General features: G+C 38.7%; 1 protein-coding gene and 1 long non-coding RNA gene across 5 annotated transcripts; both read left to right on the forward strand.

The window, feature by feature from the left end:
• Positions 1-8,992: 8,992 nt before the first annotated feature.
• On the forward strand, positions 8,993-12,484 carry LOC309694339 (piggyBac transposable element-derived protein 4-like). Of its 2 annotated transcripts, none has more exons than XM_082514358.1 (4): positions 8,993-9,518; positions 10,414-10,605; positions 10,798-11,735; positions 11,825-12,484. In XM_082514358.1, exons 2-4 carry the CDS (start codon positions 10,476-10,478, stop codon positions 12,371-12,373), a joined length of 1,617 nt encoding a protein of 538 aa, XP_082370484.1. In that variant the 5' UTR covers positions 8,993-9,518; positions 10,414-10,475; the 3' UTR covers positions 12,374-12,484. The 2 variants fall into 2 exon arrangements, with proteins under 2 accessions (XP_082370484.1, XP_082370483.1); XM_082514357.1 differs by having other exon boundaries at positions 10,437-10,605.
• A 2,003-nt stretch (positions 12,485-14,487) lies between these two features.
• Positions 14,488-18,338, forward strand: LOC309694394. Of its 3 annotated transcripts, none has more exons than XR_014272857.1 (5): positions 14,488-14,522; positions 14,644-15,260; positions 15,637-15,789; positions 16,151-16,238; positions 16,821-18,338. It is a non-coding gene; the product is annotated as an uncharacterized lncRNA (long non-coding RNA). The 3 variants fall into 3 exon arrangements; XR_014272859.1 differs by having other exon boundaries at positions 14,493-14,776; positions 15,197-15,260; XR_014272858.1 differs by having other exon boundaries at positions 14,493-15,260.
• The last annotated feature ends 1,758 nt before the right edge of the window (positions 18,339-20,096 follow it).

A 20,096-nucleotide genomic window follows, 5' to 3' on the forward strand; every position in this document is an offset into this window, starting at 1 on the left:
AAGAATTAATTGAGATGGCCACTGAGGGTAGGGAGAAATTAATGTCCATGATGGGATACAACAAGCCAACATGGACATCAAAGTAGTGAAGAAAGATTACAAAAGAACCACTTAACACAAACTTTACCTGATCACGTAAAGCCATACTCTGCATCCACATTCACTGACTGCAGAGGACTGGGTAGAATATATTAGGACATTTTGATAATGATGCTGTGTGACTCAAAATGAAATTTTTTCATAGTTAAACAACATTTGAGATGTCACACCACATGGATACTTTATTTGTTTTTCCAATCTTTTATTGTCCAGTTTTAGTGAGCTGTGTGATTATAGCTTCAGTTTCCTGTTCTTAGCTGAAAGGAGTGGCTGCTGTTGCCCATCTGCTCCAAGCTTTGATGCACTGTGTATTCAGAGATGCTCTTCTGCATACCTTGTAACAAGTGGTTATATGAATTACTGTTGCCGTTCCTCTGCTCAAAGCCATTTACCCATTTATCTTTGACCTGTGGCATTTTGAACTTTCTTTGTAAACACCAGTGAGGGTTGTGCGGGAAAATCTCAGCAGATCAGCAGTTTCCAAAACAGTGAGAGCAGCCCATCTGACGAAAACAACTATGATTATTATTCTTTTTTTTTTTTTTTTTCTTTTTTAGCCATCAGGGCTGGGGGGCTGGGAGGAGGTGCTGGCTGTCCGACTGGGGTCTGGGATGCGGGGCCTCCCTGCTACTGCAGATAAGGAGGTGGTCCGCTTGCCTCCACCCCAGAGAGAAGGGTTACGCCTGTGGCCCGGCTGGGCCCCTTTCGGGGGGTGGGATGCCCTCAGGCCTCTGGGCCTGAAGTTCGGACCTCTCTGGCACAGCTGGCTGCCGGCAGAGCCCGCGGGCACGCCACTGCAACCCCCTCTGGCCTCTGCTCCGTAGCTGCGGGGTGACCTCTCCTTTGGGGCTCTACTCAGCTCTTCCCAGGAGGGTGGCACGGTTCCCCCCCCCTTTGGTGGTCCTCCTCGGGTCCTTGTACTCTGGGGCCTCTGGATATCTGGGGCCTGGATCTCCTCCATACCTGCTTCATACCCTGGTGGACGGGGCTGTGGCTCCCCACACTCCCTAGAAGATCATTACATGGAGAAACCTTTGGAATACAAGCATGCTGATCCACACAGGTATGCACACAGGTGTACACACGGGTATTCACAGACGCGGACTACAGCTTTCTTGGCTGCTGCCTCAAAGCACATTGTGCGCTGTCTATCTTGCGTGCTGCACAATATCGTTTATTATTTAGTATCTACTGTTATCTACTGCTAGCTAGTTTATTGTGATGGTGCCGTTTTTTTATTATGTTGCTCTTTGTTGTTTGCTTTCTCTTCTGGTTTTTTTTTCTCCATACAGGTGATCCAGGTGTTTGGTTTTTTGGGGGGTTTTTTGGGGGTTTTTTTCTTTTTCTTTCTTCCCCCCCTTCTCACCGTCTCTTCTCCCCTTTGGTTTTCTTTCTCTCCCTCTCTTTCTTTCATTCTTTCTCCCTGTCCTATCCCCCAGTCATGTCTGTCCCGTTTGTAGCAACTGAAAATAAAATAAATTCATAATTATAATAAAGGTCAATCAAATGGACCAATATGGCAAGGCCATGATGATCCACTTGGTAAAATAAATCCACTTGGCATCTTTCTTGGCCTTAAGACAACAATTCTGATGGCTAAAGATCCAAACGGGACACACACAAAAAAAAAACTATGATTATTATTCAATTATTCAAAGTAATTTAAGTCACTTATCTTCCTCATTCTGACACTGGGTTTGAACTTCAGCAGGTTGTTTTGGTCATGTCTATACACGTCTAAATGCACTTAGTAACTGCCACCTGATTATATATTTGTTAATGAAGAGCTAAACAGGTGCACCAAATAAAGTAGTTGGTGAGTCTACATGCAGCAAATATAGATTCTATTCAGGCTTTACAGATGCATTATGTATGGGCAGAAAGCTTAACTTCATTCAAATTTATAAACATAGAATCTTCTTTATGACAGACAAGAATTTACCACAAAAGACAACTCATACAGTAAACTTTTTTTAACAGTGCTGTGCAGATACCTCCCACATGAGTGGATACACATGAGCCTTTTCCACACAACCAAGAAGCTGTCCACATACCATCATCTATTGTCTTAATGTCACAAATTAGGCATTTTCTGAGATGTAATACAGTGCTAAAATCATCTGTGGGAATTGACAGCGCTGCAGACTTCTGTGTTATTGTGTGGATGCCCTCAATGGGCATCCACACTATTGAGTTCCTGTTTCTCTTTATTCTTTATTATTCCGGGTGTTTCCGTACACTTTTCACCGTGGATCTACTTCCACAATTTTTGTGCTATTTTCACCGTTCAAACTCTAAACTGTTCTGCTCTTTCTGCTAATGCCGGCTATGACTTTTGGTGTTTATTACTATTATACTTTTTAAAATATTACACTTTTTTCCTTTAATTTGTCCCATTGAAATGAATGGGAAACTTCTACAATTCTGCTAAAACTTTCTTGTCTTTGAAACTTAACTACTGCCTCATACTTTCACCTAGAAACTCCATTCAAACTTTAAAATGTTCTCAAATGATTTGGCTATTCCTGTATGATTCAGCTTTTTCAGATCTTCTACCGTTTTAATCTTATCCCTCTTTGAGTTTTCAGTTGCAAAATTGTGATTTTTCAGAAAATACATGCGTTGCTATGGTTGCTATGCAATTAACTCAGAGGGGACAGTGAAACTGTTTGAATTTTCTCTTCATGTCCAAACAACTTCTTGCTACTCGCTCAATTTCCACTCAAGCCCCACAAATTATACATCAAAACGTAGGTATTTTTGCTGGCTTTCAGAAAATGTCCCTATCATTGTTGTGGGACTTTGCAAATCTCCTCAGAGTAACACAAAGTCAGAAAACTCTCCATATAAACTCAATGGAGAGTTTGTTCAAAATCACCGCTGGATTTCTCTAATGAGAGGCATTTTCAAATTGTCATATCTCCTTAACGAAGCAAAGTTAAGACATGAGGCTTGTCCCCGTATATGTTCAGACACTCCTGACGCTCACAATTCAAGAATTTCTTTCTCACCTATTACCGTTCTGAAATGAGTTGGACTTGTTTGAGGGTAGGAAATTTGTCCCTCGCTCAGATTTCATCAGATTTCAAACACTGGAAATGAGGCATTTTTTTCTCTCGTCATATCTTTTTGATGGATTTCCACAGAGCCCTGAAAATTTCCATAACTGTTCACCAAAGCCTGCTGTTTCTTATGGTGAAAGAATGATTTTGATGCTCCATATAGATTTAGAGTTACCAAAGGTTGTTTGAGCGCAAGTCAAGGCAGTTTTTGCTTCGCCTCTACTCAGTTACAGTGTATTACAAGTCATATATCTTTAATAATTTATGTTTTATCTCTGAATTATGAAGACCTGAAGATTCCCCCATCTCTTCTGAATAAAACAATGCCTGAATGACCGTTCTAGCCTCTACGGTTAGGAAATTATGGCCATTTGTTCGAGTGGAATCCTGAATGTCAGAAATACACTGAAGAAAACTCACACCTCTCTCTATGTCTGTGTCTGTGTGTGTAAGGGCTGACTACAGCAGGTGCAGCTAATTTAACTGACCTACATATACCAAGCCCAGACTCTCCACAGCTCCTCTTCCCTTTACTGTCTGTGTATGTGTGTCTGTGTATCAATATTTCTCCTATGTTTAAGTATTACTCCTCAATCATAGTATTTCTGCTAAAACAAAGTACTTCTGCTACGTCTCAGTACTTCTGCTAAATCATAGTATTTTTGCTAAATCATAGTATATTTGCAGAATCATGGTATTTGTGCAAAATCATGGTTTTGAGGCCAAATCATAATATTTCTGTTATTTTATAATATATGTGCTGAATATATTATATGTGCCAAATCATAGTATTTATCCCAAATTATAGTATTTATGCCAAATTACAGTATTTCTGCTAAAAAGCAGAAATAGTCCTTTTTAGCAGGAATTTCTGCCAAAAGACAGTATTTATGTTAAAACATAGTATTTCTGCTAAATCAGAGTATTCCTGCCAAATCATAGTATTTGTACTGAAACATAGTACTTCTGCCCAATCATAGTATTTGTACTGAATGATAGTACTTGTGCCAAATCATAGTATTTGTTCCAAAGCATTGTATTTGTATGGAGTCATAGTATTCCTTCTAAATCATAGTATTTCAATTAAATCTCAGTAGTTTTGTTAAAATGCAGTATTATTGCCAAATCATAGTATTTGTACCCAATCATAGTATTTTTGCCAAATCGTGGTATTTGTGCCCAATTAATAATTCTGTTATGTTATAGTATTACTACTAAGTCGTAGAATATCTGTTATGTTATAGTGTATCTGCGAAATATAGTATGTGTGCCAAATCATAGTATTTATACCAAATTACAGTATCTGTGCTAAAACATAGTATTTCTGCTATATTGTGGTATTTGTGCAAGAACATTGAACTGTTATGTTATAGTATTACTACTAAGTCATAGTATTTCTGCGTTGTTATAGTATTTGTGCTAAAACGTAGTATCTCTGCCAAGTCATAGAATTACTGCAATTTCATAGTTTTTTTAGGAAATCTGTTATGTTATAGTATTACTACTAAGTCATAGTATTTCTGCCAAATCATAGTATTTGTGCCAAAGCATCGTATTTGTATGGAGTCATAGTATTTCAATCAAATCTCAGTAGTTGTTGTTAAAACGCAGTATTATTGCCAAATCATAGTATTTGTACCCAATCTTAGTATTTCTGCTAAATCATAGCATTTGTTCCAAATCATGGTATTTGTGCAAAAACATAGTATGTCTGCAAAACCATAGTATATCTCTTATGTTATAGTATTACTACTAAGGCATAGTATTTCTGCCAAATCATAGTATTTGTACTAAATCATAGTACTTGTGCCAAATCATAGTATTTGTTGCACATCATAGTATTGGAACCAAAACATAGTATTTCTCCCAAAGCATCGTATTTGTATGGAGTAATAGTATTTCTTCTAAATCATAGTATTTCAATCAAATCTCAGTAGTTGTGTTAAAATGCAGTATTATTGCCAAATCATAGTATTTGTACCCAATCATAGTATTTTTGCCAAATCGTGGTATTTGTGCCCAATTAATAATTCTGTTATGTTATAGTATTACTACTAAGTCGTAGAATATCGGTTATGTTATAGTGTATCTGCGGAATATAGTATGTGTGCCAAATCATAGTATTTGTGCTAAAACATAGTATTTCTGCCATATTGTGGTATTTGTGCAAGAACATTGAACTGTTATGTTATAGTATTACTACTAAGTCATAGTATTTCTGCGTTGTTATAGTATTTGTGCTAAAACGTAGTATCTCTGCCAAGTCATAGAATTACTGCAATTTCATAGTTTTTTTTAGGAAATCTGTTATGTTATAGTATTACTACTAAGTCATAGTATTTCTGCCAAATCATAGTATTTGTGCCAAAGCATCGTATTTGTATGGAGTCATAGTATTTCTTCTAAATCATAGTATTTCAATCAAATCTCAGTAGTTGTTGTTAAAACGCAGTATTATTGCCAAATCATAGTATTTGAACCCAATCATAGTATTTCTGCTAAATCACAGCATTTGTGCCAAATCATGGTATTTGTGCAAAAACATAGTATGTCTGCAAAACCATAGTATATCTCTTATGTTATAGTATTACTACTAAGGCATAGTATTTATGCCAAATCATAGTATTTATGCCAAATTACAGTATTTCTGCTAAAACGCAGAAATACTACCTTTTAGCAGGAATTTCTACCAAAAGATAGTACGTCTGCTAAATCAGAGTATTTCTGCCAAATCATAGTATTTGTACTAAATCATAGTACTTGTGCCAAATCATAGTATTTGTACCCAATCATAGTATTTTTGCCATGTCATCATATTTGTGCTGAATCATGGCATTTTTGCCAAATCGTGGTATTTGTGCCCAAATAATAATTCTGTTATGTTATAGTATTACTACTAAGTTTTAGAATATCTGTTATGTTATAGTGTATCTGCGGAATATAGTATGTGTGCCAAATCATAGTATTTATACCAAATCACAGTATTTGTGCTAAAACATAGTATTTCTGCCATATTGTGGTATTTGTGCAAGAACATTGAACTGTTATGTTATAGTATTACTACTAAGTCATAGTATTTCTGCGTTGTTATAGTATTTGTGCTAAAACGTAGTATCTCTGCCAAGTCATAGAATTACTGCAATTTCATAGTTTTTTTAGGAAATCTGTTATGTTATAGTATTACTACTCAGTCATAGTATTTCTGCCAAATCATAGTATTTGTGTGAATTTGAATACTGTATTATCACTGTATTATGTAGTGGCTAAGTAGGGGCTGTTTACTAAGTGCATCAGTGTAAATAGGTCATCTCTTGTGTTGGAGTGCCCTCTTGTGGCGCCTTTTGGGTAGTGCCTTAGTAAACGGGAACCCTGTAAAAAGTGGTATCAGACTGATTTGTAGTGGAGGAATTTGTTGCCAGTTTTCTTAATCTTTAATCTGTATGCATGTTGTAATGCATACCCTGTTCTTAATCATAGAAACCACACCATATCACCTCTCCACATCCTCCTACTGTATGCCATACCTCCCTGTACCATCCATCTGACCGCAATAAACTCCACCTGTGGTAATCTAATCCCTGGATGTCAGCCTCTCCTTCTGACCGAGGATAGTTACTATTGCAGCACCACCCAGCATTAAACTGACGTACACCATTCTGTACAATAGTATTTGTGCTAAAAAGTAGTATTTCTGCCAAATCATAGTATTACTGCTATTTCATACTATTTAAGCGAAATTACAGTGTTTCTGCAAAAACACTGCATTTCTGCTAAATCATAGTATTTCTGTAAACTTATAGTACTTGTACTCAATTATAGTATTTGTGACAAAGTCTAGTATTTGTTCCAAAACATAGTATTACTGGTAAATCATAGTATTTGAGCCAAATCATAGTATTTGTGCTAAAACATAGTATTTCTTCCAAATCATAGTATTTGTGTCAAAGCATAGTATTTCTTCCAAATCATAGTATAACTGCACAATAAAGGTTCTTGAGCCACATCAGTGTTTGTGCCAAATCTTAGTATTTCTTCTAAATCCTAGTAATTCTGCTCAATGATAGAATTTCTGCTATGCTGTAGTACTTTTTTCCTAGATTGTAGTACTTCTGCTAAGTCAAAGTATTTCATGTAAATCATAGTATTTCTACCAAGTCCCAGTGTTTCTACTAAATCATAAATAATGTTTTAGCACAAATTGTAGGATTTGGCAGAATATTCTGTGTTCCAGCACAAATGCTATGATTTGGCAGGAAAAAAAATATTATTTAGTTTAAATGCTAAGTTTTAGCAGAAATACTATGTTTAAACTTTAAAATATTCTGCTATTTCTGCTGATGTTTGTTATGACTTTTGACCATTGAAATGAATGGAACACATTATCAATGGCCTCACTGATTTTGCATGCTGGACTGAGTTGTGTTTTAGCTCAGTGAGATAAGCGTCCGTTCTCAGACTGGGAGGCCTGGGTTCAAATCCCGCTTATGGCAACATTTCTTTCAGTCAACAGTTAAACTTTGTTAACTCTTTTCAACACAAATTTAAGCTTTTTCACCCCTTTTCAACACAATTTTCGTTTTTTTCACCACTTTTCAGCACAAATACCAGCTTTTTCAGCTGTTTTCAGCAAAAACCTCTTTTCAGCACAAATTCTGCTCATTCAACTCTTTTCAGCAAAATTTTCAGTTTTTTCTGCTGTTTTCAGAAAAAAACTCTTTTCAGCAAAATTCTTCTGATTGAACTCTTTTCAGAAGAAATTCTGCTGATTGAACTCTTTTCAGCAAAATTTTCAGAGTTTTCACCTCTTTTCTGCCCAAATTCTGCTTATTCACCTCTTCTGAAACATTTTCAGCCTTTCCACCTCTTATCAGCACAATTCTCAGCAGCTTCTGCTCATTTCAGCACAATTGTCAATCTCTCCACCTCTTCTTTGTGAGAATGACTTTGGCTCAGTGAGCTAAATAGCTGCCCTTAGACCAGGAGGGCCAGGTTTGAATCCTGCTCAGGGCAACCTTTTTTTTCAACTTTTTCAGCTTTTTTCTGCAGACATCTTCAGCGTTAAGGCATCCACACAGCATTTTCGCAGGAAATGCAAATTTTTCTAGTTATTGTTAATTTTCTGCATCCGGTAATATTTTTTGCATATAAAATATTACCTCTTTGCTGCCTGTAAGTCACAGGACAAATATGGCCAGAGTCGGAGGTGCATCAGTTCAGCTCCATTAGTTCTATCTAACCCACAAACTCCTCTTTTAAGTAATATAAAGCAGCAGCCAAGAAATATCAATATGTAATCACCATAGCTGAAAACTACCAAAGCACACAAAGGCTGCATGAGTGTGACAGCTTTGTGATTGCCTGGCCCTGTTTGGCCTAGTTCCACTGCAATCAAGGACAGTGAAATGCACTCGAAAAGAAACGACCCTTATCAAGGACACATGAATGTGTATGTCCGTACAGCAATTTCTTTGCTCAAAAGTGGTAAAGAAAAACTTTCATTTGGAAATTGCCAAAGTATGTTTTCTTAATGCAAGGAACCACGGTGATCCGAGCAAGGGGCCTTTAGCTTGCTATATTGCCATCTGCAGGATGGTGCAAGTAAAACACCCGAGTCCTCTAGTACAACTTGCATCCTTGATTGAACAAAATAAAGCAATCTTGCAGTTTGACCTGCACATACAATTGTAAATATTCCATTTAAAGGTGATGAAATGAATGATTTCTGCCATTTTCATAACTGTTACAATAACTGTGGCAATAGCATTCATTTTTAGTGGTCTGGAAAAGTAATTTTGCAAAAGAAGTGAGATCTTTATGCTTTCTGATAACACTGGAATTCCCAGCTTCTACCGTTCTACCTTTAAAAGCCGGAGAGCAGTCAAGTCAAGAAGGCTTCTACCTGAGACCCCCGCGGAGTCATCATTTTGCGTTTCTACCTTTAAAAGCCGGAGAGCAGTCAAATGCTGGAAGTGGAAGCTAAATTGGCTAGTCATTCATATGTATATTGGGTCGTTACCTAGGAATTCTGGAGGGAGGGGATTGGGGGAGAAATCAACACACATGAGTCTAGGTCCTTTGTTGCTGACATTTATTGATAAAAACAGTAGTTTCATTTCATGTTATTTCCTTTTTCATTTCAAGCAAGGAAGTGGATGTAGTTAGTAAGTAAGATATTTCAGACATTATTCTGACACAGAGGAGGAGATACTGGAATTATAATTAGTATCTATGCATGCATTTGTGATTTTGTTTGACCTTCCCATTGCTCACAATTTGAATTTGTTCACACTGCAGATGAGTGTCTCAGTCCCCAAACAAGCTCTCTTTTTCGGTGGAGAAGCAGTCTCCTCATCCGCAGTGAGTGTGGAGAAATCAACACACATGAGTCTAGGTCCTTTGTTGCTGACATTTATTGATAAAAACAGTAGTTTCATTTCATGTTATTTCCTTTTTCATTTCAAGCAAGGAAGTGGATGTAGTTAGTAAGTAAGATATTTCAGACATTATTCTGACACAGAGGAGGAGATACTGGAATTATAATTAGTATCTATGCATGCATTTGTGATTTTGTTTGACCTTCCCATTGCTTACAGTACAAAAAACCAACCATTTGTACACATATGTACTAATAATAATAAAAAGTGAGTGCAACACTGCAACCCATCACCCCGTCGTTCAGTGGTCGTTGATCAGTGGTCCATTGTGGCACCATTCAGAGCACTGGTACAATAGTACCAGCAAGATATGGGAAGACATTGCAAATGTACTTGGATTTTAGGTTGCAAGCCACCCAAAACTTGATCCCAAACTTGTCAGGTTTACTTGCAATATACTGCAGGAAACCCGTCACCCCGTCGTTCTGTGGTCCATTGTGGCACCACTGATCAACGACCACTGAACGACGGGGTGACGGGTTGCATTGTTATGTGGTCACACCCCCGTCGTTGATCAGTGGTCCATTGTGGCACCATTCAGAGCACTGGTACAATAGTACCAGCAAGATATGGGAAGACATTGCAAATGTACTTGGATTTTAGGTTGCAAGCCACCCAAAACTTGATCCCAAACTTGTCAGGTTTACTTGCAATATACTGCAGGAAACCCGTCACCCCGTCGTTCTGTGGTCCATTGTGGCACCACTGATCAACGACCACTGAACGACGGGGGTGTGACCCCGCTGATCAGTGTGACCTGACCCCACTGATCAATTGTGATCAAGGGTATATATATGATACAATCTCACTGCACTTAGCCTAACCCTTCATTGCCCTGAAGAATCCTGTGGTGTACGGACCTCCTCTCCAAGGAAAGAAAATGCAGAGAAGACTCACCACCCAGCAGGCGTTGGAAATGATCCTGGCGGAAGTCGACCCTTGTGACTCGGATGGAGAAGACCTAGAAGTTCAGCCGGATTCGGACTCAGAGCTGTCTGATCAGTCTTCCGGTTAGTTTCATTTCATGTTATTTCCTTTTTCATTTCAAGCAAGGAAGTGGATGTAGTTAGTAAGTAAGATATTTCAGACATTATTCTGACACAGAGGAGGAGATACTGGAATTATAATTAGTATCTATGCATGCATTTGTGATTTTGTTTGACCTTCCCATTGCTCACAATTTGAATTTGTTCACACTGCAGATGAGGAGACTGCTTCTCCACCGAAAAAGAGAGCTTGTTTGGGGACTGAGACAGCGAAAGATGGCACAGTGTGGCGTGAAGAACATGTGGGGACCCGTCTCCCTTTCACCCCTATAGAACCGTACGCTGCAGATGGAGAGCCAACGGCTAAGGCCAGGAGAAGTATCTTGAGTCGCCTTCAGAGCTTCCTGTGTTTCATCACTCTTGACATGCTTCGTAGCATTCAAGAATGGACTATTCAACATGCACAGCAAACGGAGCATGTTTGTTGGTTCATGGACCTCCCTGAACTAATGGCATTTATTGCTATTGTCATCTTGCGGGGGGTTTACAGGGTTCCATCTGTAAATGACTGCTGGTCAGCAAACCTGGGAAACCCACAGATAATTGGAACTATGGCACGAAACCGCTTCCAAGACATCATGCAACACCTACGCTTTGATGACAAGTCCACCCGCTGTGATCGAGCAAAGACTGATAAGTTCGCAGCAATTTCCAGTGTGTGGGGATCATTTGTCACCAACTGCATCACGTGCTACAACCCTGGTCTACATATCACCATCAATGAACAGCTTTTCCCATCAAAAACTCGGTGCAGTTTCCTGCAGTATATTGCCAGTAAACCGGACAAGTTTGGGATCAAGTTTTGGGTGGCTTGCGACCTAAAATCCAAGTACATTTGCAATGTCTTCCCATATCTTGGCAAGGACCCCAATCGTCCCACTGGGGAGAGACTTTCCGAAAATGTAGTTATGAGGCTGATGGAACCATTCCTGGACAAGGGCAGAAATGTTACCACTGACAATTTTTTCACATCGCTTTCACTTGCGCAAAAACTTCTTAGACGGAAAACCACCATCCTCGGCACAGTCAACAAGATTCGCAGGGAAATTCCTCAATCCACTAGACAGACAGATCGCAATGAATTCACCACTCAGGTATGTTGCAGGTCTTTTGTGGTTCTATGTTTATGTGTTTCATTGTGTGTAAAAGGGCTATGGAATTAACAATTTATCTTATTTCTTAGGTGTTTTCAACCTCTGCTGCCACGCTGACGGCGTATGCGGCCAAACGGAAGAAGACAGTATATATTCTTAGCAGCATGCACAGCGTGGTTCAGACCGAAAACACTACCAAAAGGAAGCCAAACACTGTCACCCTTTACAACAAGACAAAGTGTGGCGTGGATGTGATGGACCAGATGGTTCGGGAGTACACTGTCCGCAAAGGAACACGGCGCTGGCCAGTTGCCGTGTTTTATAACATGATTGACATGGCAGCACTGAATGCACATGTGCTGTATCAAGAATGCACCGGGACGAAGGAAAGACGGGTGGACTTCCTGGTAGCCCTTGCAACCGAATTGGCTCACTCTCATGTAGCTGCGAAGAAGGAAAGAAAAGAACAGTTGCTTCGGACACAACCCTCCACACCGAGCCCTGGAAAAAGGGCCACGTGTCAGGTCAAACACAGATGCAAAAAAAATCAGGCCACTGTGCGATGTGTTCACTGCTACAGGTACACATGTGGTAAATGCAGGCGACAGATACCGTGGCAGTGCCAGGATTGTGAGTGATTGCTGAAAATGTTGTAATGTACTCACTCAATTTTTGTTATTATTTGTAAACATGTGTACAAACGGTTGGTTTTTTTTCTATTTTCATCAATAAATGTCAGCAACAAAGGACCTACATGTGTGTTGAGTTCTCCCTAAGATGGCATACTGAAACACTCCAAGTGTTTGCAAGTAAACCTGACAAGTTTGGGATCAAGTTTTGGGTGGCTTGCAACCTAAAATCCAAGTACATTTGCAATGTCTTCCCATATCTTGCTGGTACTATTGTACCAGTGCTCTGAATGGTGCCACAATGGACCACTGATCAACGACCACTGAACGACGGGGTGACGGGTTGCAGTGTTGCACTCACTTTTTATTATTATTAGTACATATGTGTACAAATGGTTGGTTTTTTGTACTGTAAGCAATGGGAAGGTCAAACAAAATCACAAATGCATGCATAGATACTAATTATAATTCCAGTATCTCCTCCTCTGTGTCAGAATAATGTCTGAAATATCTTACTTACTAACTACATCCACTTCCTTGCTTGAAATGAAAAAGGAAATAACATGAAATGAAACTACTGTTTTTATCAATAAATGTCAGCAACAAAGGACCTAGACTCATGTGTGTTGATTTCTCCCCCAATCCCCTCCCTCCAGAATTCCTAGGTAACGACCCAATATACATATGAATGACTAGCCAATTTAGCTTCCACTTCCAGCATTTGACTGCTCTCCGGCTTTTAAAGGTAGAAACGCAAAATGATGACTCCGCGGGGGTCTAAGGTACTACCCCGAAATGACTGCTCTCCGGGGGTGTAAGTGATAACAATGCAGCACAAAATGATTGTATAATAGGTTAATGTGACTGTACAACTAATGATGTGGCAATACCGGGTTTCAGTCACATATTTTAAGAATTTAACTAAACATATACAAAAGTATTACAGCAGCTATTAGAAAGGGAGAAGAAGAAAAAAGGACTGCATTTGTGACGGTTATTTTCAAAGTTGCACATTACTGCTTTAAATGTTACCAGTGTTTGCATTTATCACTATAATTTCCATATTTTAAAAGGGAAAGTGAAAACTATTCATGATTAAACAGTTTGATCTGGTGCAGAAAACACAGCTCGCTGAATATGAAAGAGTGGGCTTATCACTGGTTGCAGACGGTTACGTGAGGTTTCATGCATCTTGCTTCTTCACAGCAAAAGCTGCAGACTTTGATCATGACAATAGCTTGCCTGTTCTTACTGGGTCTTTGCGGGTTTTCTTTAGGCTGGTCCGGTTTCCATTCTAGCGAATGGGAAACTTTCAGCGCTTGCAAATGTTTGTCTGTTTAGTCTTGAGATAGGCTGATGATCTGCAGAGCATGTCAGCTGTCACTGATGCACACTGTAGTTGGGTTTTCCTTGACTAAGAACAGGAAAAATTGTGTAGAGTATGCTTCTTATGCTTAAGAATGCTTATTTATTGTTGAACAGTGGACAAATTATGGAGGTTACTGTTGTTTGAATTGATCTAACCAGTGTGTACCCATTCCAGAATAAGGGTTTAGATTTTGCCACCACACCTAAGAATGAATATATATCTGATGTATCAGCTTAAAGGGAGTGGTCTCTTAGAATAATTATAGTTTTGAACCAGAACACTTGCTTCAGTTCATTCAGTGGATGATAACACGTATTAGGTGTAGACAGTCCATACTGGTTTATATCTATGGGGCTAATTACTGTTGACAACACCCATTCAATGGACTGATAACATCAAAATTGGGTGACCAGATTGTGTAATGAATCAACAGACTGTTAATGTTAAGTTGATTCATTACACAATGTTAAGCTTTCAAGACAGCTGTAGTGTAATCATCATGGCAACCAAGCTGTGGTTTGTCCTTAATTGCTGTGTTTGTAAGATGTAGTTTTCAGTGTTTTTCTTTAAAAGTACTGTTGCTGTACTGTTCTGATGTAAAGTCTTTGTGTTTCTCTGAAAGTTTACAAGAACAAGAGCCTGCAGTTCTACATTGCTATTCTCAGTGACAATAAGAACCTCAAGACTATTAAGCATTGAGTGTACTAGTATATGTTTAAAACTAGAAATCTTTTATCACAAAGCTCGAACTTCACTGAAAAAAAGGGACTGGCCATCTCTTGGATTTATGTAAGCATCTTGCATGTATTTAACACAATTGCCTCATGTTTTAAAGATAAATGTAACTATATAGTGTAAAAACTACATGATATGCAGAAAGGGTGTATTAAATTGTTCATATCATGTTCAGGTGAAGTAAGTCAATAAGATAGCAACGTTAAATCTCGTGAAACCACGCGTGATTTCATCTCGCGGGCTTTGGATCGTGGTTTAAAAAATGCATCCATCTCAGTCAAGTCGAGCAGCCAACTCTACGTTTTTTGGTATGTCTTGATTTTTTGAATTAATATTTACCATATTTCAGCCAAATGTAGTTAAACGTCTAAAGTGCCGCCATGTAACATGCTAAAAAAGAGCCGTTAGCGTATTTGCTGTTTTATCTGTTATCAAAGAATTGGCGCTTTTTCATTTGAATTTGTCTTTGGCACAAGAGCCGTAATATCACATTAAACCTAATTACGAGGCACTCATAACATAATTTGGTTTTCTGTGTGAATAGATTTGTCAACTGACTCTTCAGTTACATTGTGTATTTACTGCACCGTGGTGTTAGTGAGATTTTGGACATTGAACAGCTTTAGCTAATATCATCAGCGGTATTATGCTAGCTTACATCCCTACCCCTCCTGCCCTCACCTGCTGTCCTTTTGTTTTTGTTTTTGTTTTTGTTGATGCACATTGAGAGACCACATCTATTCTGCATTTCACCAGGAGTCAGCTGATGGATTGTGGGTTCAAGGTGTTATGGTAAGAAAGTATATTCTATTTTCGCTTAAGGTTTCTGTAACTTAATTATAATAGGTTTTTTATAATTATTAGGTGCATGCATACTCAAATAGACCACCCTATTAATACAACTGAGAAATCCAAAATCTGCCATAGGTTTAACTTATACCTGTATGTATTGTCAGAAAGGTGATTACTGGACTCACATTAATGCACACTTGAACTAAAATGAGGTTGTAACTTGTGGGTTCTTGGGTTGCAAATCAGAAATAAACATCTTTGGATTTTTTTAATCCCATAAGATCTGGAAACACAGTTTTTATTCAACAAAACATTACTGATTATTAACCAAGCACAGTGCCTGCTGTTATTTCAAAATAATTTTATGTCATTTCAGATGAAATGCAGCATTCCAGTGCATCCCAACCATGCCTTTACAGTCAAGGTTTCTGACGGAGCTGAGTTTCTCTCTGACAGTCTGCTGAAAGTGTTTGCAAAGTGATCGGGGGAACAGGGCACAAAGCTAAAGGATGTAGCTGCCATGATGACAGTAAGAACTTTAAAATTCTTTAACTACAAAGTGTATATGTATTGCATTAGGTCAGTAAAAGATTTTTATGCTGCATCCATTGAAACAGTCAACTATTACCTGTGAGTACTGATTCCACCGAAAGGATGCCATAATTTTCGTCATGCATTTACTGGCCCACTGAGAAAAATTGATCTTTTTAAAAAAATAAATGTTCTGGAAACTATATATCCATAAAGTTAATGTCAAACAGGAACTTTTGATATTGCTTTGTAGATGCTGGTGTTGCATGTTGACTGGTTTAAGTTTTGGTCTGGGATCATTTTCTTCTGTGCTACTGAAAAGTTCACAAATCTCTGTTTTCTTTGTTATAATACTTTAGGATGACATTAATGCTCAAAGGGAGTCTCATCAAAGTGCTCCGCATCTGTGTGAAAGACAATTGCAACATCTTGGTGCAGGAGTTCATGGTGAGTGTTTTATGAGTAGATTGTGGCTTTGCAACATTTAAAAATGCATTTAGTTATCCACTTGATCCTCATTGGACCAGTTAGGACCAGTAGTCCTCTTTAATAATTTGAAGTTCACATGAGGCCTGGTAGTGAACTCAGCCGCCGGCCCTTGATGCCCCACCCCTGTATTAGGGGTCACATCAGTGTGAAAAAACTTTAAATTTGTCATTCTAGTGAACAAAGGAAAATCCCACCAATATTTACATTAGCTTTTGTTTGAAAAAAAAAAAAGACCAACAGCTAACCAAATTGTGGGGCTGAAAGTCTAAATTCTAACATCTTCTGAGTGACAAAACCTGGATTTCTGATGGGCCGGTGTCTTTCTAAGAAAAACTAATGTAAAGCATTTGAAATTATGTTTTTCACCCTCTCTTAGAAACTCTGTTAGACCATGAATGGCAGCATGGCAGGCCACTCTTTGGCTATAGCTATTTACTATGTTGCTTGCATTGGTTTAAATTACTCTAACATTAGAACTGGTAGATTCAAAAGAGATGAGTTTAAAAAGGAATCTTAAAGAAATGTTTTGTGTTTAACCAGGACTTGACTGAGGCCACTGCACAGATTGAGAAAACCACAATGAACATCTGTCTCCAGAGGATGCACCAGGCAATGACTTTTCTGACGTTGGCATCATCATCGAGGGTATAGTAGTTCTTCAAGATCTGGATAACGTGACCTTTGCAGTAGCCATGCTGTTTGGACCTTTTTTATTCCTTCAATATGAGTTACCCATCACAACTCTGCTACACTTTTGAGGTGATTCAAAGGGTGGTAATGGAGTTGGAAGCAACTCAGCTCTCAAGAAAAGCTCACAACTAAGACAAAACTGCTCCTGCAACGAAGCTCACTGTTATGCATGCAAGCTGATCAGCTCTAGGTGAGAAGACATTTAAATCTCACACTTGTTCTGCTGCATTTTTGAAGCTCAATTCCAGGAACAGATCGCAGGGTTCATTTTTATATACACTGCAACTGCCATGAGGACGAGCCGTTTTTTTGTTGTTGTTGTTGTTTGTTTTTCCTTTTGCTCTGTACAAGTTCTCTGTCTGTTTGGCAGCATTTTTAAATTTCTCTTTGTATTTTTTCTTTCTTTTACTAGTGAAGAGATGTAGCATGAACAGTTATGCAGTCTAAATATCCCATATGGGCCGTGTGAAATGGTATTTTCAGTTTCATTCAGTTGAAGTAAGGAACGTTGAATATTTCTAAGTGTGCTGTTTTGAACCAAGATGTCACAGTATGATCAGTGCCGTAATTTTTGACAGTCACTGTATCAATGTTATTTTTGCATCTCTTGAATAAAGGTTTTGACCTGCAAGTGCTAATTTCTTTAGTTATTGGGGTAAAATGGGTAATGTTAATAGGAAGGTGTTTGCCAATTCAGTAACCTAATTTAATGTTAATGGAAACTAACATTACCTCAAATTGTTTAGTTATAATTGTTGTTTAACTGAATCTTGACGTTAGAGGCCTTAAATAGAATGTTTTGTATTGTTCTTTCCCAACATTTTTCAAAAGAAAGAGTCTAATTTCTTTGCTGTGATTGATTCCAGAGAACACGGAAGAACTGACATTATTTAACTGTTGGTTTATATAGATTCAGTAGTGGAGTAATGTCAGTTTAATTCTTTACCTACTGTCAATGCAGTGAAATTAGACATTTTGTTTTGAAAGGTTACTGGTGGATGCCAGCAACCATCTTGGAAGAGAACAATATAATCTGTTATAAGGCCTCCATTTGAAAATTGTGTATTTGATACTAGAATATAATAGCAAAATGTAATTTGAAGATAACATGTAGTATTTAAGTGACCAAGTAGTATTGGGTAAAAGTTATTGAATGGTGTTGGGATAAAGTGAGAAAATTGTGAAGGATTAAAATATTTCAAGAGCTCAAATTACTTCATCAAAACATGTTTAAGTCACATTTTATCAACACAAATTGCACAGGTTTATTGAACATGAATAAATTGTGTTAATTTAACTCAATTGTTTAAGTTGCTGCCAAAGCAAAACATCTGTGTGCAACAAATGTCCACCATTGAATTAAGTAAATCCAACAACATATTTTTTTCAGTGTTTTGTGTGGCCCAAAAACTTATTTCATGCTGCCACCAAACAGTACCGGACTTTGTGCCCCCATTCTGGTGTCGGATCACACATTCAAAATCACCCCTGGATCAACTCGCTCAACTGGACGACGAAAAAGAGACAAAGACAACGTACAACCCCACGACTCGATATGGGGCAGTGACCTACCACAAGAGTTCAAGTTATGGACTACTGGACAGAAAGTCCTGCACTCACTGTTCCCATGGGTCGGAAATGGAAAAAACATGCTAAGAATTGAGACTCTTGACTACCGATTTGGACTTTTCCTGAACAGCTCAACAAAGATAAACAAGGCTCAGAATGAGGAAATCGACGTGATCAGAATAGAGGTCATGCAACACAGAGTCGCCCTGGACATGATTCTGGCTGAGAGAGGGGGCCTCTGTGTCTTATTCAACCCCACTTGTTGCACTTATATCCCGGACAACGTACACTCCTTGACCATGACCACCGCCCTAGACAAGTTACGACAACTGAGTAATGCACAGCAACAAGACTATGTCACAAACACAGAGGACTGGCTGACCTGGCTGCTGAGCGGCAGCTGGAAGACCCTCGTGATCAAAGGACTTGTCTTGATAGGAGTTCTTCTTTTATTGCTTTGCATGTTCTCAACTTGCATTTTACCCTGTATCAGATCAATGATTGACAAAATGGTACAGGCCACAGTAATCACCTATGTTGGACTGCCACAAGAAGATGAACCGGATGAAGAGGATTTAGTATAGGAAAACACATACACATACTGAATGATGCTACAATTGAAAATGTTATAAGCAAGTGATTGTTGGCTGATAATAAATTATGATTAAGTGTAAAATATTAACTTCAGTGAAATATAAGTGAAATATATTAACATCAGGAGGGAATGTCATGGAGTTTTTACTGTTTTATTTGATTATGCTTCAAATGTTATGTTATGCTTATGTTCACATATTTCACCAGATACAGCTTTCTGCAGAAACAGGAAGCTGACCCTGTGACTTTTACTGAAAGAGATTAGCACACACACACACACGAACTTAGTGACACATACACCCACACACACATTAAAGGAAACTGCTATGCTTGTCCCACCCTGCTTCTGCTATAAAAATAAACGAATACTGCAGCTAGGTGTGATTACTCTCTGAGTTTCACCCGTGCCGCACGTTATCAGTATCAAGTGTCTCAGTGTCGTTTATTCACCTGACTGTTTGTTAACTGTAAATCTCTGACAAATGGCAAAGCATGTTAGAAATAAATGTTTTTTTTCCTTTGTTTTCTTATGTTTGTGGGTGTGCGTATGTGCATGTGTATGTATATGTGTGTGTATTTTATCCATCAATTTATCACCCATCCATTTTCCACTTATCCGGGGCCAGTTCACAGGGGCAGCAGCCCAAGCAGTGAAGCCCAGTCCTCTGTCTCCCCAGCCACCTCCTCCAGTTTGTCTGGGGGAACAGGCCAGCCACCCTTCGCAGAAAGCTCATTTCTGAGCTTGTATCCGCAATCTCATTCTTTCTGTCACTACCTAGAGCTCATAACCATAGGTAAGGGTAGGGACGTAGATAGACTGCTAAATCGAAAGCTTCGCTTTTACACTCAATACTCTCTTCACCACAACAGACAGGGACAACGTCCATATCTCTGCAGCTGCAACATCAATCCGTCTGTGGATCTCTTGGTCCCCTCTTCCTTCGCTCGTGAACAAGACCCTGA

The sequence above is a fragment of the Aulonocara stuartgranti genome (genome assembly GCF_965226115.1).
Source record: "Aulonocara stuartgranti genome assembly, chromosome: 18".
Classification (NCBI taxonomy): domain Eukaryota; kingdom Metazoa; phylum Chordata; class Actinopteri; order Cichliformes; family Cichlidae; genus Aulonocara; species Aulonocara stuartgranti.

Coding starts and splice junctions, on each gene's coding strand:
- LOC309694339 (XM_082514357.1), top strand. CDS start 9,390: ATGCATGCATTTGTGATTTTGTTTGACCTTCCCATTGCTCACAATTTG. Junction 9,519..10,436: donor AAGCAGTCTCCTCATCCGCA/GTGAGTGTGGAG, acceptor ATTGCCCTGAAG/AATCCTGTGGTGTACGGACC. Junction 11,736..11,824: donor GCAATGAATTCACCACTCAG/GTATGTTGCAGG, acceptor CTTATTTCTTAG/GTGTTTTCAACCTCTGCTGC.